This window comes from Myotis yumanensis, unplaced genomic scaffold (genome assembly GCF_028538775.1).
Source record: "Myotis yumanensis isolate MYYU_CA2020_CCGP unplaced genomic scaffold, mMyoYum1.0.hap1 SCAF_5, whole genome shotgun sequence".
NCBI classification, from domain to species: domain Eukaryota; kingdom Metazoa; phylum Chordata; class Mammalia; order Chiroptera; family Vespertilionidae; genus Myotis; species Myotis yumanensis.
In genome coordinates, this window is record NW_027223756.1 from 57,418,499 (window position 1) to 57,444,330 (window position 25,832).

Consider the following 25,832-nt stretch of genomic DNA (forward strand, 5'->3'; position numbering starts at 1 on the left):
TTACAAATCTAGGGTGCAGAAGATGCTAACGTCTATTCACAGAAATCACCCAAAAGAAAGTCTGTGCGAGGTAATTTTTCAAGGAGGGCCATTCCAAACGGCTAATTAGGTGCCTCTTTCTCAGGTGATTCCAGCAATGGGGAGAACTTCCTTCAGAATTATTTTCTTACCTACTGAAGAAGGGAACATGGAAAGTTCTTTATTTATTAATACCTCCTCACATGGAGTCCTTTCCTATCACGTAAGTAACTTTTTCCTTCTGGCACATAGTTTGGTTGTTGACTTACAGGGTTTGGATAGTTTGAGAAGACGTTTGGACATGTTGCCACCTGGCGTATAGCAGTAATAGTGAAGCTGTTAGTGCTGCTGAACTCCCCCACTTTCCCCCTCTCCTGCCTCGCGTGGCGCAGGGGCTGTGCAGAGCTGTCCCTCTCACCGGGCATCTTTGAAGGGCACTGGGACAAAATAATGAAATCTGCCGTACAGTTTTCTAGTACAGAATATAGCAGGCTTTCAAAGCCCACGGCCCGCACCCCACAAACAGGCCAGAGGGAGGCACCTAGAGGGGGAATTTCTAGCCACTTGTCCTCCTCCCCCGCTGGGCTCAGGAATATTTCTCATCAGGGAACATGGGTTGTGCGCGTGGGGGCCAGGTCTCAGGGGCTCGCTGTTCACATCAAGGCACTAGGAAGGGAGAGCGGGGTATCTTTTTGTTATTGTTCCCCAAAGTAGTTAGGTTTCTTTATCTTAAGTTGTACCTGTGACATCGTTAAAAGAGGACCTAACGAGAAGTGATTTAAGTGCCAAGATCTATCTAACCATATTTGTGGTTAATTCTTACTGGATTCCATGAAGCACGGGGTCCCCTATGAGAAAAGTTGACTAGTTGTGAAAAGATTTGTTACAATGAGGAATATTCTGCTGAAATACAGCAACTTTTGTTGCATTTTGTTGTTGTTGAAGATAAATATAATAATTGGGTAAATGGAATCTTGAAGGCCAAGGTGCTGAATACAGATTTCCTTTGGAAACGTATTTTAGTGTGATGGCAAATGTACTTCAGAACTAATAGAGGTATACCCCCCCCCCCCCCGCCCCGCCCTCTCTGTCTCCTGCAGGTTTCTGGAATTGGTACTCGCAGAATCTCTACAGAAGGGTCTGCACAGCAGCTCACAAATGCTTATTTCCTGCTCCCTCAGGTCCAGAGCATTCAGCTTTCACAAACACAGGTGATTTTAACAGTCGACTTATTTTGAATGCTAGTCAACACCAAACTTTGAAGCCCTCTACATTTGTGTATCTTTTACAGAGTATATACAGCCTTTTTACACTGATGATTTTACCTTTTTTTCTGCTTTTTGAAAAAAAAATTCTGATATATATAGAAATCATGTATGTATAGAACAAGTATTTATTTTTAATGGCTGTATAGTCCATGGTGCCGACATTTCATAGTTTGCTTGTTGGTAAATAGAAACGTTTCCAGTTTTTCATTATTGTTACCATTAGGCCATGTACATGTTTGATGTTTCTTGGTTCCCTTTAAGTGACCTGTTTCCTTGGGGTATATTTCATAAAGAGGGATTCTGTGGTTAAAGACTGTGAACCTTTTTATAGAGCTTGTTAAATCTTGCCAGGTTGCTTTTGAGGAAGACAGAAGTTCTATAATGCCCAGTAATGATATTCCTCCAGGAATGTCTTACCATCTTCCCTCTCCCTGCTTCCAGTCCTGCCTGTGTGTGGCTTTGTGCAAAGAAATATTTTTGATGTTTTAGACGGTATAGAATGGTACCTTCACATTCTTTTAATACACATTTCATTACTAGCATGTAGGTTCGGCCATTTCTTTCCCTTTGATTATCCATATTTCCATGGTTATCAGGGAGCTCACTATTTATATCAACTCTGAGTAACTTTTGAAATTGAGAAAACTCTTGAGTCAACATGTTATGAACCTTACTTGTATAGCATTCTTTTCTAGTTTCAGGTGTACAGCATGGTGATTCAGTGTTTATATACCTACAATGTGATCCTCATAAGTCTAGTACCCAGCTGTCACCATTCAAAGTTTGTATGCTTAAGATGGCCATAAGCTCTCTGTTTCAAAACTTGAGAGAAATGTGAGTTGTCAGAATGACCACATACGACATCAGATATTTTGCTGCTGCAAACCCAACACAATCCCGGCGTGAGGAATGAAATAGAAAACAGAGAACCGATGCGTGCCTTTGTGCAGTGGTGATACAGACGATTCCACACGAGGGGTGCACTTCCCTCCACTGTCGCTCAGTGAGGAAGCTGAGCTCGGTGCTGGTCAGGCACCGGGATGGTTAGCGGCGCTGGTCAGGCACCGGGATGGTTAGCGGCTGGAGCTGCAGAAGAGTCCTAGACCTCTCGTTGCCCGAACATGGCTTCCCTGTTTTACAAACCATCTCACCTCCATAAGCTCTGACCCCGCTGGACCCTAATCACCCTTCTCATTCCATCTTTCAAGGCCCAGTTCCGACACCACCTCCTCTGAAACCGCTCCGGGTTCCCAGCATGTCTGTGCTGTGGTCCCATGCACTGGGACCCAACCCCTGCCTTAGAGTTACTGTCCCCTGTTGTCCCCTCCCCTGCTCTCCCTCGAGGCTCTGTGGGACAGGGCATTTCTTTTTCATTTCTATCGTCTCAGCAGCAACGTAGTGTTCAGTACATTGAGGGCCCCCAAGGGTTTTTAATAGATAGATGAGTCAATGGCATTTGAGTTGACATCCCCAAATAGGACTTCTGCCCCTCGTAGCATCTAAGATTTGCGTCACTTCACCTTTTCTCCACATCAATCAGTTTGACCTTCAACAGATTTACTGCCAGGGCAGGTGGCATCATTCTTATTTTAGACATTGTCCAACATACTTAGAGTTTAAGTTACTTGGCAGAGGTTGAGAGCAGAGCCAGGATGGGCAGTCCCAGCTCAGCATGCTCTCCGTTCTTGCCCATAGGTAGCAAGTGTCATCATGATTTTCGTTTCTTTTGACTTAGTAATTCCTACTGCGGGAAAGATAAATGCAAAGTAAATGTGGGTTTTGGGGGCCAGCATTTTATAATGGCAAACAATAGTAGAAACAGCCTAAAAGCTCAACAGTGAAAAACAGGATGTGATAAATTTGTGTACCAACATGGTAGACGATTAAATACTTCTTCCAAGTTATCATTATGATGTCTACATAGAAATCTCTGACCAGTGATTAACAGGGTACAAGCTAGACTGACTGTACTCTATGACAGTAACTATAAAATACATGGTGGGGTATAATATGTAAATACAGTTGCATTAGGCTCATGAAAAAGCAAGAGATTCTGTTCTTTTTTTCACGTTTTCTTCAGTGCCGTTTGGGATCCAAGTCATTGAGATCTGGGGAATGTTTCAGTGATTTGTTGAGCAAAACAGAGCACTTGAAGTTGGCCCTGTCTCAGAATCCAGCGTGTAGGGTCGCTACAGCCATAAGCTTGCTTCGGAGAGGTCAATAGCTATTGCTAGTGCAAGCATTCTAAAATAACATTTATTGTTAAAAACGGAATTAAGACAGTAGATAGTGAAGGCGGGGGGTGGGGTGGGCTGGAAGGGTCAATGGGGGGAAAAGGGGACATATGTAATATTTGCAACAATAAAGATTTTTTAAAAAAAGGAATTATAAGGCAACATGGGAAACCCAGTAAAGGTGTGTGTGCCTGTGTGTGTGTGTTCCAATAAGGTATCACATTGAATTGTCTAAAAAGAGTATGATTATAAAAATTATAATGTAGTTATAAGAAAACAGAGGAAATTAGAGAAGTGAAATATTAGAAATACGCCCCAAGACCACAGTCACACCCAGCAAAGGTAACCAGGAGGAGTGTTTGTTGGGTCACATCCTTGCAGTCCTTTTTTCTGAGTGTGTGTTTGTGTGAGTGATGGGGGTCCCCTCCCCCACCCTGGTGTCATGTCACTGAACCGTGTGAAGGGGAGATTATTTCTGGGTATTCCGTGTGACATCTAATACACATTTCAGACCAGGAGTTCCTAACCTTTTAAGACTGGCACAGCCTTTGCTTTGGGCATGGTGACGTCGGGCCCTGTGCCTGCCTGCCCGGGACAGGTGTTGGGCAAGGACGATAGGGGGGCCTGCGCGGGGCCTGCGCGGGGCTGCTGCCTGGGAGGTGTCCGCCTTGGGTTGCTTCCCCGCCCTCTGCCTCCGGAGGTGCCGGCCTCTGGCCAAGCAACCTGGCCGTGGGGAAGGGAAGCTGTAAAATCAGCGAAGGGAGGAGAACAAGGAACGCTTTTTTCCATCACAGCTGGACTGGGGAGGAATGGAAAGACTTGGGTTTCTCACTAACAAATAAGTTGCAAAAGTCTGATGTAGGCTTTGGAGATGGAACATTGAGAAGAGGGAATGGTGCAAGGCCTCTGTAGCTGCCCTGTATTCCTCACCGTCTTACATAATTCACTAAATGAAACAAAATAGAATTTCCAGGTGGAATAGCTGAGAATTCCTACAAGTCGGTGTCATCATAATGTATTTACTAGCCATGCCATCTCTTTGCATGGTGAAAGCTGTTTGATTTTTCTTATACATAAAAATGATAGGCTGTCCGACTCTGGAAAGTTCTGACTGTATGTTAGGTAAATATATGCCATTACCTAATTTCCTCCTCCTACCTACCTCTGAATATAGTTTTTAAAAGCAAGGAAACTGCCTGAGCTAAAAAAAAAAAATTCTTTTCTTCGGAGCCACAAGTGAGAATGATTCAATGGAATGGGAGCTGGGGAAGAGGAGAGAAGGAGGTTGGTGAGTAGAGGAAGGAGGGAAGTGTGGGAAACTAAGGGAGAAATGCCAGGAGGTGCGGGTGTGGGTGTGTCTCTCCCCTCAAGTGTTTTACAGGCCAGTGGGGTCCCCTGGTTCCCAGAACATAGTTTCCTGGGGCCTCTTGACACTCAGTGTTTGTCTCTTTTTTTGCCTCCCAGGAGAATTGACTCCCTCCTTCCTGAACGCTCCAAGCATCCCTGTCTTAGCAAGAGTAATACTGGAAAGCTTTGTCTCTATGTCTGTGTTTCCTGGACTACGATTATAAGCTCCTTAAGAGCAGGAATCATGTTCTAATCAATATTTGCTCTCGTATTACCTAGTGCAGAGCTTGGCCCTATCGCCATGTAGTAAACAAATGCTTGAAAATGGAATAAATGTCTTTATTTTTTATTTTATTATTTTTTAATTCTCACCCGAGGATATGTTTTCCATTGACTTTTAGAGAGAGTAGAGGGGGGAGAGAAGGGGAGAGAGAGGCAGAGAGAGAGAGAGAGAACATTGATGTGAGAGAGACACACCCATTGGTTGCCTCCTGCATGTGTGCCTTGACCATGTGCACCTTGACTGGGAATCAAAACAGCGACCCTTCGGTTCTTGGGCTGATGCTCTAACCACTGAGAAAAACTGGCCAGGGCTGAATAAATGTCTTTAAAATAAAGAAATTATTATCTTAGCTATTTATGAAATTATAGGACATGATTGTTTTCTGATGTCTTTCAAACATTCATTATATTAGAATATTCTCGAAAATGTTGTTAGATGATTTGAAGATGCCCAATAATTAGTACCTCTCTTTCTGGCCAGGTGCTGAAGTAGTAGACCTATAAGAATCAGGAGTTAGAAAACTAAAATGTACCTTTTTATTACTGCTAAGCTGCATTCTTCTGCATGAGCTGAGGTAAGAAAGAGCCAGAGTTGCTAAACCCTATCTACTAGGTACACCATGGGGTGGCCCATGCAAGGGAAGCTTGAATCAAGGACAGACACCCTTACCCAAGGTGCAGGGTGAAGGAGAAAGGAGCCAGCTCCTCCACTAGCTCCCCCCTCGTCACCCCTGCCTATGGCACAGGGTCGTTTTCTGTTGCCCACCAATAGGCAACTCCCTCTGCCTTGAGGGGAGAAGAGGGATTGGGGCAAGAGGACTGGAGTATTTAGGGGAAGAGAATCCTTTCCTCCTAATGTTTCTCCTGACCCATTGGGCTCGCCTGTTCCTAAGCCTGCGATCCTCCCTTCTCTGATGAGGAGGTCGTCAGATGTCCCGTGGCTGTGTGTCCACCTTCCTGAGCCTGTCCCGTCTCCCAGGAGCACCACACCCCCATTTGTTTGTTGATCCCCCGAGACTGCTGGGGCACACTGTTGAGTTTGCCTCTAGAAAGTTCTGAGACGACGAATTAAAAAGAATTCATTAATAATCTGCTCCAAAGCCGCACTGTCCCCAGGGTTGAAAGTTCATGTTCTCTGTTTCCCATCCCAAATTCTTTTCAAGTATGATAGCCAGTGCAGCCTATCAGAGCATTTGCAGTGGGACCAAATAGCAGTTAAAATGCTCCAGTAAAAACAGCCATATGAGGACGCCCCATCAGAGACAGGCAGAGGGTGGCAAATAAGAAGATGAATTCTGGGGAGCAGGGGTGGCCTAGAAGGGGTCAATGGAGGGAAAAGGGGGACATATGTAACACTTTCAACAATAAAGATTAAAAATAAAAAAGATGAGTTCTGAAACCAGGCCATCAAGTCATCTTGGTTCTGAGTGACTTTGGCCAAATTACCTAACCTGCTGTTTCTTAGTTTATCTATAAAATTAGGTAAAAATAACACGACCTCATAGGATTGCTCTATCTATTGAATAAGTTGATACATGTAAAGTGCTTAGAACTAGTACCTGGCACATAGCTAAAACACATTCCTCATTTAACTTTAAAACAAATACAAACCCTCTCTAGGAGAATTTTAAAATTCAGAGAGTCAGTCCTTTGGTAAGACATGAAAGTTCAAGGCCATAGTCCCAATATCAAATTAGCTTGGCTTGTGAGTTAACGTTCAAAGAATTCGAAGTCCTCTCTAAATCTTATTTTTTATTTTTGTCTTTGCCAGAGAGATTTTCCATGCCTGTGTGTAGCTGGGGAAAGCTCAGCAGCTATAGCCTGGGCTCACTCTTGCTAGAGTGTGGATGACTGTCTCGGGGTTTCAGAAGTTACAGTAGTCCAATACTAAGTGTCTCTTGAGCCTCACTTGAGTCTAGAATCTTAATAAGATACAAGATTGTCAACCTCACATCCACCCATTTTGGAAAGCATGCCCCAGGCCCCCACTCTCAAGGTACTAATTCTAAGCAAAAATTGTTCCCAGTACCTCTGTTTGCCAAAGAGAGGGATGGAGGACAGACAGAGAGCATCACCTTGGTTTCAGCTTCAACTCATGCCAGTTGTTCTGAGTCCAGGATCTTGGCATTTGAACTTGATGGAGCCGCCTGCTTGTCAAGAAGTTAATTTGAGACCTTTGGGGGTTAGGGAGGGATCACCTGTGCACATTAGTTCCTGTCTCAGGAAGCAGCATCTGAGCTGCTCTAGCCTCCTGAGCTAGAACTTTGGAGTGGCTGCAGGCTAGTCACTAGGTGTGTCTTTCCCTCCTTTTGGCACAGAGCCCTTGTATACGCCCCCCCCAACCCCCTCCATCCCCCCCCCCCCCCCCCCTGCTGATTAGTGTGCTGAATGGGGTTGCCCTCTGTTTAGGGATGGCGTGGCTGCAGAGCCTGTGCGCTCAGATGTTGAGCCTCTTACTGTGGACTCGTTGAAGTTCTGGAACCTGGGACAGGGAAGGCTTTTCCTTCCTCCCCCCACTTATTTCAAGTGGATCATTGCTCCCAGCAGGTTCCTGGAGGGGGGGCTGCTGTTGATACGTTGGGAGCTCAGGCCCTAGTGGGGGTAGATCTTAGCTGTGAGTCACTCCCTGTCTCCCCAGGTTGTTTGTGGCCCTTCTTTCTCTAAAGTTGTGGGCTGGGCCTCCAGGATGTGCTCTTACCCCCTGGGCCCCTCTTCCTCTTAGAAAGGCTCAGTTGAGTTTCGAGCTGTTTAACCATCTTCTTTTGTTGGTCTCTTTCTTTCTCTTAACACGTGTAAGCTGCTACTGTGTTATATATATTCATTCCTCTCTAGATGTTTTCTTGTGAGTTCTCCCAAAGCAAGAAAGATAAAGTCAGTAACTTTTGAGTCTGCTAAAAGTATCTGTTGTTCAAACACATCTCCTCTTCCCTCAGTGCACCGTCTTGCATAGACCTCTCCCATTCGACCAACCCCTGAATCAGGCCTGAGACCCGTCTATCTAGTCCTGCCTGGTTCCCCTTTAATGGGTTTCTTCTGTGCTGTGCTTTCTCTTCGTTGGAGTCTAATCCCATGAACATCAAACATATTCCCTTAGGGCACCAGCAGGAACTGTGCATTCATCTTGCCCTGCTCTGAACTCTGCTCTGCTCTCCCTGGTCTCCCCTTCACAGCCTGCGAGATCGTACGTGGCCTTGGGTCTTGGTCTTGGAAGGTACAGGTCCTCGGTCGCCCTTCCCATGGGCTGTGCCTGGCTTTAGAAGTCTGTCCCTCCATAGTTCCTGGAACTGAATCCTAATTCCTCTTGGGGGAGCAATTTCTGTCTAATTTCTCCCTTTTTCTTTTATTTTCTTTTCCTGTAGCAAAATTGCCTGTCTTCCTTACTAGTATTTTTTTAAGCTCCAACAAGCACAAAGATATATATTTCCTCATTTCAGTGAGATCCCAGGCTGTCTCGCTTCTCTTTCTATGTCTGTGGAACCGGGCCGTCCAGGTCGCCTGTTCTATTCCGGCTGTGTCTGGTTGTCCCCTAAAACATCCGCTTTTCCTCCAAAGGGCTGCCCTCTCTTCCTCCTGCGTCATCAGCCTGCCTTCCTTTTTTTTTTTTTTTTTTGGTTTTTGTTCCTCTGGGCCTAGTAGGAAGACTCAAGTGTGAAAAGTGTGTTCCTCTAACCTTCTGGCACCTCCTTGATTTTCAGAACGAACCTGATGGTTCCAAGGGCAGACCTTAGTGCAGCGGTTCTCAACCTGTGGGTCGCGGCCCCTTTGGGGGTCGAACGACCCTTTTCACAGGGGTCACCTAAGACCATCGGAAAACACATAATTACATATTGTCTTTGTGATTAATCACTATGCTTTAATTATGTTCAATTTGTAACAATGAAATTGGGGGTCACCACAACATGAGGAACTGTATTAAAGGGTCTCGGCATTAGGAAGGTGGGGAACCACTGCCTTAGTGTTATCTAATTTATTTGTGCCATTGTTTTGTCAAATTCCTTCTTTAACTCGACCCAGCGTGACAGCATATCTCTTTAGTAAGACTACCCTTATTGTTTTTTTATTTTTTTTGTAACATCAGTCACCCTTATGTGGCTCTGTCACGTTGGATCTTGAAAATCTAAAATGGTGGTCAGCATTTAGATGGTTCATAAATCTAGCGCCAGTGAATTGGGGAGGAACTTTTGAGTCCATGGACCAACCTCTTGAATTTGAGCTGCACCCTTTCGCAGTTCGGACTCTCAGCTGTGGAGGCAATGCATGAAAAGGGCACGAATCAGGAGCAGTCTGTCTACACTGCCTGCCCGGAGGTGGACCCCGTAGTTTCCCTGAGACCCGGATAGAAAAGCAGCAAGTGGTATTCTGGAAGCTCTGTCTTGAGAGAGTCCTGATTAGCGATATCTTCCCCCCCACCCCCCGCCCCACTCCCTTTTCCTTCTCCTTTCTCCCTTTTCCTTTCATTTTCTTTTCCTGTGGTAAAATATACATAACACGAATTTACTATTTTCACCATCTCTAAGTGTACAGTTCAGGGGCATTCAGTACATTCACAATGTTGTGTAACCATCACCACCATCCATCTCTTGGCCGTTTTCATCTTCCCAAACTGAAATTCTGTCCCCACGAAACACTGACTCCCCATTCTCACCTCCTCTCAGCCTCCCGGTGACCATTATTCTTTTTTACGTCTCCATGAATTTGGCTCTTCTAGGTCTTCTCCTAGAAGTGGAATCACATGATATTTGTCCCATTGTGACTGGCTTATGTCACTGAGCGTAATGTCTTCAAGGTTCATCCATGTTGTTGCGTGTGTCCGAATTTCCTTCCCTTTTCAGACTGAATAATAGTCCGTTGTGTGTGTGCACTGTGTGCTGTTTACTCATCCATCCACTGATGGATGTTGGGTTGCTTCCACGTTTTGACTGTTGTGTGAAATGCTATGGATTGGGTGTGCACGTATCTGTCTGTGCCCCTCCTGTTACTTTGGTGTAGCTGTATGTTTAATCTTCTGAGGAACCACCACACCGATTTCTTCTGCAACATCCTTCCTTTCATAGCCTCATCCTTGCCATGGCTATGCCTACTTAGGTCAAAGCTGTGCCTTTGCTGCACAAGGTCGAGCCACAGCAGCCTGCACCTTCACACCTGAGCCTTTGCTGAGCCTGGGCCCAGGTTCAAGGGCTGAGCCAGACCTTCAGGAGCCACTTGCCATTTGCTTAAGGCCCAGCAGCATCCAATTGGGTAAAAATAGCTGTTCGCCTTTGGACAGAACCAGTGTGCACTGCGTGACCCACCAAGGTGAACATCCACATGGCTCCCCTGAAAGTGCCAGCCCAGGTTGTAGGAGTTCAAGCCACCCAAGTGTGAAGATACAGGCCACTGCTACTTGGTCCCACCAACAGTCTCAATATCGGAGTGTTAATTTGGTCTCTAAATTGCTCTTTGTTGATCTTTCAGGGTTAGTGGCACATTCAGTGGGGTGGGAGGTGATGCGCTACAACGACATTGCTCTCTCTCCTTAGGTTCTGAACCAACAGTGAAATAAGATGAAAGGAATCTGAAGTGTTTAGGACAGTGGTTCTCAACCTTGGCTGCACATTCGAATCACCTGGGAATCTTTTTAAAATCCTGATGTCTGGGCCTCATCTTCTGGAAATTCTGTTTCTTTGTTATGGGGTGAGGCCACAACATTAGTAACAAAGAAACAGAATTTCCAGAGGATGAGGCCCAGAAATCAGGATTTTAAGAAGTTTCCCAGGTGATTCGAATGTGCAGCCAAGGTTGAGAACCACTGGTTTAGGAGAACAATCCCTTCTCTTAGAAACCCACGGTGTGGGGAAGAGGAGTTTCCCCCTCTAACACATTAGATGTGGAAAACATGCTTCCCAGAGGCATTTAGATGATTTGTTGTGGAATTTTACCGACTTAATGCATTAATAATGAATGAACAAGTAAAAATAGTAACACTCCCTCATGAGGGCCTGGTGCGTGCCCTGCACTGGGCATATGTATCTCATTTAATGCTCTTCAGATGACGGTGAGTTCCTTAGTTCTGTGTTATAGAAGAGGAAGCTGAACCTGGGAAAAGAGTAGAAATGTCCCCGAGGTCTTGTGGCTGGGTTTCATCTTGAATTTATGGTGAATACAGTCATTTGGCCACACTGCCTTTTCTCCAATGATTTGGAGAAGCGAAAACGCTATACACATGCTTTAACCCCCTTTCCCTTAACGAAACAAAACAAAAGACGCATTCCAGCCAGTAGCTAGGTTTTTTTTATAAACATTTTAGTGAGGGGGTCTGGCAACATAGGTAAATGTCATTCTGGCAGTTAAATACCTGAGGACGAGACGGGTTAGTAGTGGCAGGGGTGAGGGTTGAAACACAATTGCTGTTTAACATCAGGTTAAAGCAACAAACAGTGCTTACTGTTCGCTCAGCTGCCTGTTTGTTATGCAGGAAACACTAAATTAGGAGTTCGGTTACAGAGCCTGAGTGTTGTGTGGAAGGGACCCAAGAAAGTGTTCTTTCTATACAAAATCATTCGCTGTATGGAATGGATTGTACCCAGCACTGTGTGTGTGGGCCACTGGCTGGGATGGTCACAGGCTTAAACTGTGTCCCTATTGAGGCACACATTGGCATAGACAATTTACCTTTATAAAGACGTCCGAAATTTAGGATTCAAAATTGCGGAAGTGGAGAAAAATGTGTGAGAAAAATGGAACCTGAGATTGGGACTTATCTAAGTAGTTCTTTTGTATTTCCCAAGTTATATTCCTTAAATGGAAGGTTTTCATGGATGGTCATTACTGGGATCGTCGTATGTTGTTCATTCTGTCTGGATTAATATGTTATAGGTTCTCGTATACTTTCGTTAGGATATGGTTTACTCTTATTAATAAAACTCATATACATTGTCTATCTTTTTTTTTCCTGCTTAATGGCACACAGTCCCCCCCAAGTCACAGTCTGGCCCTGGCCCAGTCCACAAAGAACAGTTTCTTAGCAAATAAAGGAAGGTGATTCATTTTCTCTCTTAGATCCAGTTACCTAGACTCATACCCCTTCACCACAAAACCTAGGGAATACAAGCCACACAAAAGGAGCTCTTACATGGCTGTTTTCTTGTCCTGTGCAGTATTTCTTGGCATGGCTTTCTAATATGTGTTTCCATGCTGAAGAACTTTCAGGCTTTTAAGTACCTAAGAGGAATTGACTTGGTCTATTCTTATTTACCTGGAAAAAACACTGACTTGTGCCAAAAGACCTGCTATTGGTTTCCATTTTCCCCCCAACTAACCTGAGGACCCTTTGATAAGTCACTTATCCCCATAGACTTAATGTGAAAACTACGAAGGAATTATTTTTTCTTTTAGCTATGAAAGTTATGAACTCTTTTTCTTCTTTATGAGCTCAATTTTTTTCCCAAATAGTGTGGGAGGTTTCAACAGTAGAGAAATGGGTTTTGTGTTTCTTTTATAATCTGCTCAGTACACTCCTGGGTAAGGAGATGTCCTACTGTCACAACAAATGTGCTCGGTTGGGGTTCTTTCAGGGGAATTCTTATTCCCAGCATGTGTGGTGGTCCCAACTGGCTCATGCTTTGGTTGTCGTTTTTTTTTTAAAAGTCTAGATTGCAATAGTTTGGGTATTTTTTGTCTTTCTGTAAAGGAAGGCACGAACCTTTAAATTTGCCTGAGAAAAGTTAGCCTGCTTCAAGGGCAGTTTGGAGGTGCTGGAACTCCCCCTGGTGGGATGCTGAAATATGTTCTACAGCCATTGAAACAATGTAGTGCGTTATGTTTGTTTTTGTTTCCAGCTAATAGAAGAATCTTATTTAGAACGGTAAATTATAAACTCATCCATCCAGAAATGTACCAAGGATGACAGAACATGAGGATTTAAATTACATCAAATTACTGTGCAAATAGGATTTTTAATCATGTCCAAAATTATAATTTTGAACTTCGGACATTATTTCAACATTTGAAGAAATATGTTAGGAAGAGAGTTGCCTTGCCAGGTTAAGATCTATGGTTAAATTGTTGTACGTTATAAAAACCCAACTTAATTATAAATGTACTAGAGGCCCAACGCACGAAATTCTTTCAAGAGTTGGCCTTCCTTCCCCTGGCTGCTGGCACCGGCTTCCCTCTGGCATCTGGGACCAGGGCTTTCCTCGCAGCCCCGGCTTCGTCCTTCCGTCTGGTCTAATTAGCATATTGCACTTTTATTATTATAGATATGTTGAGAGTGTGCTGATGTGGGTTTTTCTTTAAAGCTTTTTGAAAAGTTTTAGATCAGAAACATGCCAAATATCAGGTTTTGATATACTTTGATTTTATAGCCAATGTTTATTATTTTTAGTTTCTTTCCCTTTGAAGCAAGCATGTAGCTGTGTGCCCACTTTTCTTCATTCACCAGCTGTATATTGAGTGCCGATTAAGTGGTAGGCATTGTGGTTAAACCCTTCAGACAAGGTGCTTACAGTCTGCTGGGGAACACAGACCTTGAGCAAGTTAGCACATGAGGAGTGTTAACGAAGGTCAGGTGAAAGGTGCTGTGGGTGTGAGTGATGCCACTTACCCCAGCTGAGGTGTCAGGGAAAACCTCCCTGAGTGATGTTTAGGCTGGGACACGAAGGATGAATTGGGTTTAGCTATGTAGAGGGGAGGGCCGGTCGGAAATGTAGGTTCAAAGTTTGAAGGCAAAATAGAGCAGAAAGTCTATCCGTGAGGTTGGAGCATAGGCAAGGAGGCAGAGACTAGGCAGGTGCCTGCATTCTGTAGCTGCAATAAAGGGTTTGGGATTTGGGCCAAGCAGGAAGTCTTTGAAGGGTTTTAAGCAGATAAGTGGCTTGACCTAATTTGCATATTTATAATCAATCTCTCTCTCTCTCTCTCTCTCTCTCTCTCCTTTTTCATTGAATTTATTGGGTTGATATTGGTTGTGGGGAGCCGCCATAGGGTTAAGCCTCGGACTGACCTGTTGGCAAAGTCACAAACAAGTCCCAGCTTAGAGGGCACAGTCCTCTTAGCATAATTAGGCTTGACCTTATGACGCTCCCTAGATAAGCTGGGACTTGTTTGTGACTTTGCCAACAGGTCAGTCCGAGGCTTAACCCTATAGCGGCTCCCCACAATTGGTTAATAAAATTATATGGATTTCAGGTGTACAATTCTATAATATATCATCTGTATATTGTAGTGTGCTCACCACTGCAAGTTAAGTCTCCTTCCGTCATCATTTACTCTCCCTGTACCCTCTTATGTCCACTCATTCTTGATGCCACGTGGAGAGTGGAGTGGAGAGGGCAGAGGTGGACACAGGGACAGGAGGAGGAGGTTGGTGCAGCAGCCTACCTGCCTCTGTCCCTCCCTCCCTCCCACTAGGGCAAGGGCTCGATAAACTTTTACATAAAGGCCTGGAGAGTATTTTTACCTCCTTTGCAGGCCATAGACCCTGTTGCAAGTACTCAACCCTGCCATTGAAACAGGACAGCAGCCATAGACAATTCACAAGGAATGAGCATGGCTGTGTTCCAATAAAACTTTATTTATCAATACAGGCAGTGGGCTGGATGTGGCCCACGGGCATAGTTTGCTGACCCCTGATCTTTAGGGTATTAGGAATGAAGAGAACTGAATGGATTCAAGGGCTGACAAGGAGGTACAATCAGTATAAGATGGTTTGGGGTTAGTTTGAGGAAGGTAAGTGAGAAGGTGAAGTTGGTTTTCAAGTTTCTGGCTTAAACAAAATATGAAGCATGGTGCTAAGAGGAGGCCAATGCACAGCAAGGCTCGCTGCCTTGGCCTGTGTGAGGGAGGCGTGTCCAGGCGGATGCCCCACCTTTGGTTGGATGTATGGGTGTGCAGAGAGGTCTGAGCTGGAGAAACAAACTTCAACTTGTCATAGACCCACTAAGGGAGAGAGTGAAGGGGACAAAAGACAGAATCCAGAATAATTCCAACATCTGATGGTCATGATGGGACGAGCCAAAGATGAAAGGGAAAAGCCAGAAGGACAAATGGTTAATGGAGTTTAGTGGGAGAGCAGGATCCGGCAAAAAGAGAAGTTTCCATTGGGTTTGGATATGGAGGTCTTTTGTAACTTTGGTGAAAGCAATTTCAGAGAAGTGGTGGGCTGTTTGTTGTTGTTTATGTCTTTGATAGTGGGATTTGTTCCCAGAAAGACAAATTAAAAAATGTTTCTTCTTTAAGATTTTAGGTTCTGTTCACAGGGTGTTTTCCTGTTTAAGTCTAGCAAATACCAGTAATTACTTCTTTAAAAGAGCTGTTGGTGAATGCTTGGTCCCATTTACAAGCTGGGTTAAACTCCTTAAATATTTTTACTGCATTCTAAAATGTAATCTACTTTATTTTTTCTGTACTTTAATGGACTGAATGACAATTGAAGTAGTTACAAAATGGGTTTTTATATAATGTACTTAGGTAATTCTTATAAATCTAACAAATTAAACATAATTAGGGTGATTCTACATCGTACTAAATCTTCCTGAAGTAAATAGACACTTACCCACAGTTAAGTCAGCCAAGGATTTGGGGAATGCCTTCTTACCTGGTGGAGATTTTCTGGTGTCTGACTGTGGCTGCCCAGCCCAGTGCCTTCGTGCAAAACTACACCAGACACATCAAGCTCAACAGAAGAGGAACTCTCGAAACCAGGCCCCTTAGACTCACACGCTGCACATTTTCTGTGCGTTCACCGCCTGCAGCCCCCTGCCTTCCCACCCAAAAGGCTGTATCCCTGGATGGGACTTTGCATTTCCCATCTTCAAGATAAGTCCATGTCATCTCATGTGCCTGTTAAGATAATTGAATGTGATGAAAAATGTGTTCTTCTTCCCTTTTTTTGTTTGTTAATAGTCACCGGAGGATATCTTTCTATTGATTTTCAGAGAGAGTGGGAGAGAGGGAGGGAGGGAGAGAGAGAGAGAGAAAGAGAGAGGGGGGGGAGAGAAGAGAGAGAGAAACATTGATATGAGAGAGACAGGTCCATTGGTTGTCTCCTGCACCCGCCCCAACAGAGCTGGGGATAAAACCTTGACCAGGAATTGAACTCTTGACTCCTCATTGCGTGGGCCAACTCTCCAACCACTGAGCAACACTGGCTAGGGAAAAATTCTTCATTCTTTTGATATATTCTTGACCCTTCCATTCATAACTCTCCCACATATTAAAAATATGACATATGACAGTAATACAGTCTTAGTAGGGGACTTTATCAACCTATTGTCATCAATGGATAGACCTTCCAGACAAGAAATCAACAAGAAAACAGTGGCCTTTAAGTGACACATTGGACCAGATGGATTTAATTGATATTTTTAGAGCATTTCACCCCAAAGCAGCAGAATATACATTTTTTTCAAGTGCACATGGAACCAGTATTATTTTCAAGAGCCAAGATACGGAAGTAACTTAACTGCCCATCAGTGGATGATTGGCTGAAGAAGATGTGGGCCGTGGCCAGTGTGGCTGAGTTGGTTGAACATTGTCCTATGCACCAAGAGGTCACTGGTTCCATTCTCAATCAGGGCACATGCCCAGGTTGTGGGCTCAATTCAAATAGGGAGCATGTAGGAGGCAACCAACGTTTCCCTCTCATCAGTGTTTCTCTCTCCCTCTCCCTTTCTCTTTCAATCAATAAAAACATTTTAAAAAAGAAGTGGCACATCTATAAAATGGAATATTACTCAGCCATAAAAAGGAGTTAAATAGCCCTAGCCAGTTTGGTTCAATGGAGAGTGTCAGCCTGTGGACTGAAGGGTCCTGGATTCAATTCTGGTCAGGGGCACATGCCCGGGTTGTGGGCTTAATCCCCAGTAAGGGGTGTGTAGGAGGCAGCCAGCCCATCAATGATTCTCTCTCATCATTGATGTTTCTATCTCTCACTTCCTCTCCCTTCCTCTCTGAAATCAATAAAAAAATATATTTTTAAAAAAGAATGAAATATTACCATTTGCAACAGCATGGATAGACCTAGAATGTATTATGCTAAGTGAAATAAGTCAGACAGAAAAAGACAAATACTATGTGATTTCACTTATATGGGGAATCTAAAGAACAAAATAAATGAAAAACAAAACAGAAACAGATTTATAGATACAGAGAACAAACTGATGATTGCCAGATGGGGAGGGTTGGTGGAGGGGTTGGTGAAGAAAAAGGTGAAGGGCTTAAGAAATGCAAATTGGTAATTACACAATAGTCATGGGGATGCTGAGTACAGCATAGGAAATATAGTCAATAATATTGTAATACTGTGGTGTCTGGTACACACTGGACTTAATCAGATCACTTTTTACTGGTAACTGTTTAACCACTGTGCTGTACACCTGAAACTAATATAAAATAATGAATGTCAACTGTAATGGAAAAATAAAGGAATGATAGCCAGTTGAATTTTGGACATCTCTTATGGTTTTGTCATAGCTTTTAAGGTCATTCTACTGAAGGAAGGCAGACAGAAGAACAGTTAATTGGCTCTTGCTTGCTGAACCTACTTTAAAATAAAAGTAGACTCCTATGTGGAAAAAGAGTGTTAAAAAAGTGTCAGCGATGCCCGACTACAGTGTTCCTGTGTATATCTAGACCACATTTATCTGTTTATTGCCATAGTCAGAATTTTCATGTTGCCCAAGGGGAGAGCTTATGACTTCCATTAGAACGTGAACTGTTTTATTGATGGTTATATTTCCAGTAAATAGAATAATACCCAGAAGTTAGCAGATACTAAATGTTTATCAGTTGAGTAAATATAGTTCCTGAATAAATGATAGATTGTCTGCTACTAATGCTAGATTGATCCTTTTACTTTCTTTTACATTGTCCCCCCCCCCCCCTTTTTTTTCCTTTTAGGCAGAAACCACTAATACTAGCCTCTTGCAGGTGCAACTGGAATGCAGTTTACATAACAAAGTGTGTCAGCGATTAAAGGTAACTGAAAAAATTTAGTTTTTTCCTCCTGCCTCTTTGCTTAGATATAAAAAATAAAACAGCACATTCTGTTCTCAGAAGTACACATGCCCTTACCTTAAGTGCTTTTCCCCTTAAAATTTGAGATCACCAAGTTTCAGATCATTCTTTAAGTTTTTCCTTTTTTCCATCCCTCCGATCTCAGAGTTGTTATCTGGAATCCGATGATGTTTTACGGCTACAGATGAGCATAATTGTAACAATGGAAAACGCCTCGAAAGAATTTGAACAAAACACACAGGATTTGTTAGATCATCTTTCTATTATTTATGTAGCTACAGATAAATCTGAGACCTCAGGTAAGGTGGAATCTCTTCAGATTTTCATGGTAATATATTATGATTAACCTGCGTCATCATTCTACAACATTTACTTATAGATCATGTCATCACACTCCCAACACAAAGAGCTGTGGCTTTCAACCTTATTAAGCAATTGTAATAGTAACTGGTTCTCAATTTGCAGCTGTGAGTAAATTTTTGGAGTAAATTTAGGGGCAAAAGCAAACTAGTCTAAGTTTCCTTGGGAATCATTTTTCTTGGCATTCTGGGCACAATGACCTAATATAAATATCCACAAAGTGTTGGAAGTCTTGTGTCTCTTGTTCCAGTTTTACTGATTTGCAGAAGCTCAGTTGACCAAATCCTGCTGTTTTGTATTTTTTTTAGTAGTTGATGGGATACTGGTTGTTCCTTGATGCCTGACAAGTTAGAGTAATAGGAATTTCAGTGTTTGTTCTATGAATTTTATTTTTGAAAACAGCTCTACTTACCAGAAATAACCTAGTTCATCAGTTTAAGTTTCTAGGAAGTTTTGTTGGAGACACATATTATGTGATGCATGAGATTTATAATGTAGGACTTGCTGTCATCCATTGGTTGTCAAGACTGTTCTGGTACATGTGTGTGTGTGTGTGTGTGTGTGTACACACCCACACACTCACATACATAGTCAGAGAAAGAAATGGCTCCAAAATATAGTTTGATATTGGCAGCCTATTGTTGTTCAAACAACGCTTGAGAATTGAATTCAGCAGGAGAGCTTTCCTGTCTCCATGTTGCAAGCTTTTGGTGATTCTCAGAACAGCCAGGTAGACATCAAAGTAGAGAAGACTCCTGCCCCATAGGGAGCATCTCTGTTGGTGAGGCTTGAAAGGAAGGCTCTGGTTTGAGATCCCAGGGTTTATTTCCCCCAAGTATGGTTGTCTAAATAAGGAAATGAGGGGCTGACTAATCACCAGGAGAGCACAGCCATATTTGAAGCTGTCCAGGCAGTTGGTTGCAGCCAGAGGAGCAGTGTCCCGACCCTACACTCAGCATTTATTTATCATTTACAGAGGCTGTGTTGGTAGGTAAATATTTCGTAAGGATCCTTTTTCTTGTGACTTAAAAGAATACCCTGCAGAAATAGCTCCAAGATTCAATTGTAGTGTTGCAAAACGAGGTACTTTTTGTTTTAACTTCCTCACTCTGATTCTTTTGGACAGATGATTCGGCCGTAAATATGTATATATTACATTCAGGAAACAGCCTTATATGGATACAGGTAATTGTAAGTGCTTTATATCTAGTAAATAGTAAACTCACAAGTGTATTTCATTGTAGAACATGAGGAATTTTCAGGAACAGATACAGAAACACTTATCTCTATTCTCTGTTGCTTTCATTGCAACCCCTTTTCCCTTGCTTGAACCCCTATTCGGATGAAGGTTGTCAGCACCCCCTTTGTACTATTGTAGACACATGTGCTGCACAGTTGCTATATGAATGCCAGTCTGAGCTCCGTAGTTATTTCACAGAGTTGATTCACATTAGATGCACAGTGGCCTGGCCGAGAGTGCTAACCGGATTTTTTGCTGTTGTTACAGGATGTCCATCATTTCTCACAGAGAGACGCTCTGTCTCTGCAGTTTGAACCGGTGCTCCTACCTTCCTCTACAACGAACTTTACAAAAATTGCCTCTTTTACTTGCAAAGGTACAGATTTTAAAAATAGTGGAGATTGCCTTCTTATGTTTGTTATTGATGGCAGTTGTTTCTGTGGAAGCACTTAGCACTGCAGAGAAGGCAGTGTTCTAAGGAAGGGAGTGGGCTTGCTCTCCATACCGCAGCCTTCCCAGTGCTGAGAGCAGGATGGAGAAGATGCTTGTCTCTGCCACTTCTATTCTGCCACACGCAGAGGATTTTGAGTTTAAAGTGTAACTCAGTGGGGGATTTGAAAGACCAGAATGTAAATGTGTTTGGAGATACTCCCTTCACAGATAGAGAGATTGTGCTGCCTTAGTTTGATGCTTTGTGTAGGCTGCGATGCAGAAGGTCTGGTGAGCATGAACCCAATCCTACCTTTTGGTTCGTACTCATAGTTAAGAAGATTTCTGTAAAGAAATGCAAACAGCACAGCCAGTGTGGCTCAGTGGTTGAGTGTCACCCATGCACCAACAGGTTGCTGGTTTGATTTCCGATCAGGGTACATGCCCATGTTGCGGGCTCGATCCTCAGTGGGGGCCATCCAGGAGGCAGCCAATCAATGTTTCTCTCTCAAATATGTTTCTCCCTCTCCCTTCCTTTCTCTCTCTAAAAAATATAATGAAATAAAATAAATGAAAAGGTATTTTTTTAAAAAGAAATGCAAATGGATTTTTAAACATGAAAACATGTCACTTATATGGAAAGGAAAGTGAATTTAAAGGGACAAGTGAGACATAATTTATTACTTAGATTGATAAAAATAAAAAAAATTGTTAACATCCTGTTAGGGGAAAAAACACCGTTCATGTTTTTGATAAGAGTATAAATTGACACAGGCTTTTTTTTTTTTTGGAGGGAAAATTGGCAATCTATGAACATTTAAAATGCCCGTATGTATTCTTCAGTCCTTAATTCTACTTCTAGGAACTTATCTACGGATAGGTTATATTCAAAGCTCTGCCTACAGAATGTGCATTGTTTGTGACAACAGAACTAACATAGACATCCATGATAGGAGCCTGGTTAAACTGTAGTTCATCCACGGGGTATACTCTGTGGCTATTGAAAAGCATACGTGGACATGCGATGCAGGCGGCGTGTGTACATTTGGGTCTTTAAGGGTATCCATGCACTTGTATACGAAATAGAGAAACTGGAAGGATGCTCATGAATCTGTTAGCAGCTGTTCCTCTGAGATAATTAGGAAGTCAGGAGGGAAGAGTAGATTTAATTTTCACATCTTTATTCATGTTATAATTTTTCTTATCATACATATAGCTTAAAAACAAACCACTTGAATATTTGAGTTAAGATTTCAATCCCAGTGATTTAATGAACAGTATGGCCCAGCACTGCTTGCTTGGATAAAGCAGCGGTGTCTGAAACGCATCCCCACCTCCTCTGAGAGGCTCCGCCTTATCGTTGAGGCTGTATTTCTGTCCTGCTCTTGCCTCCACATGCTCCTCTCACCCCGCCCAGCCGGGCTTCAGCTGTCACCTCTGTCATCTCTGGCAGGCCTGCGGGCTTCCCTCTTACTTTTGGTGAAGGCAGATCTTTATAAAAAGAAAGCCACAATGCATTGATTCTTCCCTCCCCCCCCCCCCCAAAGAAGTGAGAGGTTGGTTTATAAAAGGGGTGAGGGGGGAATGGTGGGGTGGCAGATACCCTGTTTGAGATCACTGACAGCAAGCCAGGAAAGAAGATAAGGTTTGAGAAAGGATTTTCCCATTTATGTCTCATGCGTGATTTTAATGGAGACAAAAACAGTGGAATAATTAGAAGGTTATAAATGACACACACATATCTTGTTTTTGTTTAGGCGTAGTGAAATAAAAGATATTATACTTGACACTTATTTCTTTTACCTCAAAACAGCTCCATCGTGTGATAGTGCCGTGAGAGAAGTCATGAAGAAAACAAAAAACACTCCGACACTAACAGCATGCCTCTCCTCTCCGGTGGTCCCAGGGTAGGTCAACCCCACGTTCCCTGAAGTCATATGGGTTTTGTGTGTGAGTGTTTGTTCAGAAATGATTAAAAAATATAACTAGGGCTAGTATGGTTCCCTGGGCTGTGTTCCTTGCATTCACACCGCTGACAGCCAGAGACAGGGGTTGTTTGCAGAATGGGAAAGAGGAAGGTGAATGCTTCAGTTCACGAAATCGGCTCTGGGCCAGGCAGCCAGGTGTAGGAGGAGAAACCCTCCCGCCGTGTTTCTCGCCTACACCTGGTCCTGGTTTTGCGTGGCGGCCTCTGTCCTTCAGATGCTCTACTGGTGGGAATGAAGGCTGAAGTGACCTGTGAGGTCGTTCCCAGTGCTAACGTCCATTCTCTGACATTCTATGATGCTACTGTTTCTGTGATTGAGGCTCCTTCGAATGCCGGCAGTTGTCCTACTCTCGGGGCTGAGAGCATGCACGTGCTGTGTTCACAGGTACTTTAGAATGGACTCTTCTGCGGCCCAGTTTCACCTGGAGACCCATGAGAACACTTCGGGAGTTTGGACAATGTGGTACCTCAACCATTTTGACCGCAGTGTCGTATTAAACGATGTGTTTGTCTCCAAGGAGGCCAAGCACTTTTTGAAGGTACAAATGGTATTTTCATCCAGGTTTTAGCCCATTTTATTTCAAGCTTTGTTTACGGTCAGATATTATGAAATGAATATTTACAAAAGTTAATACTTACCAATTTTAAAGCAAGTATTTCTTTTGAAGTTTTCAGAATTACTTTTAGGATTGATCTCTCTCTTTTCTAAACTATTGTTCAAGGACCTCAAAGGGACCAGGGTATATCCTTAGAGATATTTGCTCTTACCATTATTAAAACATTTTATTATGTATAATTTATACTAAAAAGATTGTATTTAGTAAAAATAAGCCCAGTTCATAATAAAAGAGTAGGTTTTTGCAAAATAGCACCTATGAAAATTATACAGTTACTTTTGTGAAATTTACAAACAGTTGCATTTTAAACATTATTTGAAGCCTATCATTTATATACAAATAGTTCAATTTTTGACCTGGAAATAATTGAGTAAAATTATATTTCTCAAAGTATAGAATTTTAGTATTATACTTTATAATGATTTTAATCATCATTAGTGTTAGGAAAGTAATTTCTCTTGCTTCTTTTTTTTTTTGTCTTTAGATTCTGAATTTCACTGGCCCTTTATTTCTACCTCCAGGCTGTTGGAATATATTTTCTTTGAAAGTTGCTGTTAAAAACATTGCCATAAATCTATTCACCAATGTATTTTTGACTACAAACATAGGTGCTATGTTTGCTATACCTCTACAGATTTACTCTGCACCGACCAAGGTATCGTTCATGAAACTATATATGTATCATAATTTTTGTCATAATTATTATTTCTATTAAGTTGTAGTGCTTGGTTTTATTGACTAACTTAAGCTCATGTTCTTTAAGACTCTTTAAGGATATATATTACCAGACCAATCATAGATGATGAATTTTTTAGATGTAGAAATCTTTATTTGGAAAGAGTTACAATTTTTCATAAAGGAATTTGAGGTTCTTGAGTGAAATAAAACATCACAAGTAGGTTGATTTCATTTTCATCTATTTCCAAAATTTGTAGAGCAAGGAGTGTGTGCTTGCTATAGAAAACACAATTGAGCTCTGAGCACATACTTCTAGTTGAGATAAATAAGATGGTTAAATGCTTTATTTGGACCTCTGGTAAGTGACTCTCAGCTGCTCATAATCCTTGAATGTCTTCAGTGGACCAAATCTAAAGCCTGAAAGGGCTGACAAGGAAGAAAATGCTTTATAAAATCTGAGGAAATGGTATTTAATTTAGATCTTATCTTAAACATGTCTCATTTTTTTCCTTAATATTTCTTTCCTTTCATTTAGTTACTGTTATTGCTTCTTTTTGATCCAAGCTATTCTGTACAACTCTGGATTCTAATTTTATGAGACATTCATGCAACCATCTTTATGATTTTTCTCACTTATTAGCATTGGTGTATTTTAGCTAGAAATGCCTCATGTTCAGCTATGAGCCTAACAGTAGGACTTCTGAAAACTAAACAAAATGTAAAGTTAATTCCATTTGTCCATATTTTGAGTAGGGAAGATTTCTTAGAAATTTTATTTATTTTTTAATCAAGAGATGTTTATAAGGAGAGGACTGTGGGAGGGAGCAGGCAGGTGTCAGGTATGGGTGGGAGTAGCAAGTGTATGCTTTCCTTACCTCTAGGAAATGGGACACTAATTTGAATGTCCTAAGTAGCTTAGGAGTTACGTTTTTTTTTTTTGTTTTTTTTGTGTTTTTTTTTTTTACTGTTTCTCAGAGGATTCCAGTACAGTTTTCAAAAAACCTACTAAGAATGTCCTGACACTAATTTCATCTTCAATTCTGAAGGCAGCTTGGTGTCTCTTGGGCCCAGTGGTTGTCACTATGATTACTGAACAGAATCCTCCCTGTGAGAGGCAGTGCAGACCTCTCATTCGAGGGTTACAGGGAGCCAAGAAATCACTTTCTGGTGGTTTAGCTTCTGGTTAAATGGAAGTTCACTGAGGTGGAAGCCAATGTCTGCTTTGCATTTGAGTGCATTAGGATTTTTATGTGTAGTGCTGTGTTTTAAGTTATTCATATATTACTTTTCAATCTAGGAAGGGAGTCTGGGTTTTGAAGTGATAGCACATTGTGGCATGCATTATTTCATGGGAAAATCAAAAGCAGGTAAGTATTTTGCCCTGAGCTTTCTGTAGAACTCTAGTTGGGGGTTGGGTGGGAAGTAGGGAGGAAAATTAGCATTGGTAGATGGGATAATCAGTCCTGTGAACGGAATTGCATCATATTCTATTCTTAAAGAGCATGATCCCTAACAGAATGGCATGACATTGTTAGGAATCCTCCAGAAACATCCTGAGGTCCTTGTGGTTTTTTTCCGACACATTATTTGATCATCCTAGCAACCTTGCTATCAGGAAAAATGGGAAGATTCCGAATTCCGGTTCTTTTAAACAAAGAGTTGACTAGAAGTTGTTAAAAATAATTTGGACTTGCCTTTGAAGACTTTAGCTACAGGAGCATAAACATCTTATGGGGGTGCTAGTCGTTGTGTGAGACTGAAGGCCATAGGGTTGATGTGGAAGCTGTTCCTAGTTTTGTTCCTGCCTTTTGATTTATTGAAATGTCCAATCTGAGGAGAGGAGTACAGTCCAGAGGTTTCTTTGGGGAGATTCTCACTTGTTCACTCTGATACACTCTTTAGCACAGACAAGATAGAACAAATAGAGAGGGCAAGCTGAATAAGTAACCAGTTTATAAATATAAATATAAAAATATAAATATAAATATACACCTTTCTCTAGGCTGAGCCCTTGGTCTCTGCCCACTTTTGAGGATTTGTTCATCAGCATTCTACATAGTAACCCGAAAGACTTCAGTGATCACTGGCATTTACACGAATACATTTAGTATTTTAGATTTAAAGCTATTAAAAATGTTCCGCGTGTAATTTCAACTTGTTTCAGGCTGTATTCATGAGCCATGTGTCTTTTCTGTTACTACCTTTACATAATTCAATTTAGTTTTGTTTTATACATGTTTGTTTGATTTGATATATTATCATTTGCCATTGAATCAGAGGGACTTTCAATAAAGCAGTCAGAGGAAAGAGCATACATCGACTCGACACTCCTGTCAGTTTGAGTTTAACAATAGCCTTGGCAGTATTTACTAGTTG

The 25,832-nt window shown here is 42.2% G+C and overlaps 1 protein-coding gene across 3 annotated transcripts in view; it reads left to right on the forward strand.

Annotated features, from left to right (window-relative positions):
- TMEM131L (transmembrane 131 like) overlaps positions 1–25,832 on the forward strand; it is a 145,318-nt gene that overhangs the window by 80,595 nt on the left and 38,891 nt on the right. For 2 of the 3 annotated variants that reach the window (XM_070415341.1, XM_070415343.1), the window contains exons 6-15: positions 125–241; positions 1,119–1,229; positions 18,029–18,106; positions 18,291–18,444; positions 19,632–19,696; positions 20,013–20,121; positions 21,988–22,081; positions 22,547–22,700; positions 23,263–23,433; positions 24,754–24,823. In XM_070415341.1, coding sequence (XP_070271442.1) covers positions 125–241; positions 1,119–1,229; positions 18,029–18,106; positions 18,291–18,444; positions 19,632–19,696; positions 20,013–20,121; positions 21,988–22,081; positions 22,547–22,700; positions 23,263–23,433; positions 24,754–24,823 — 1,123 coding nt within the window. The remainder of the gene's footprint in view (positions 1–124; positions 242–1,118; positions 1,230–18,028; positions 18,107–18,290; positions 18,445–19,631; positions 19,697–20,012; positions 20,122–21,987; positions 22,082–22,546; positions 22,701–23,262; positions 23,434–24,753; positions 24,824–25,832) is intronic. The other variant, XM_070415342.1, reaches the window with a different exon arrangement.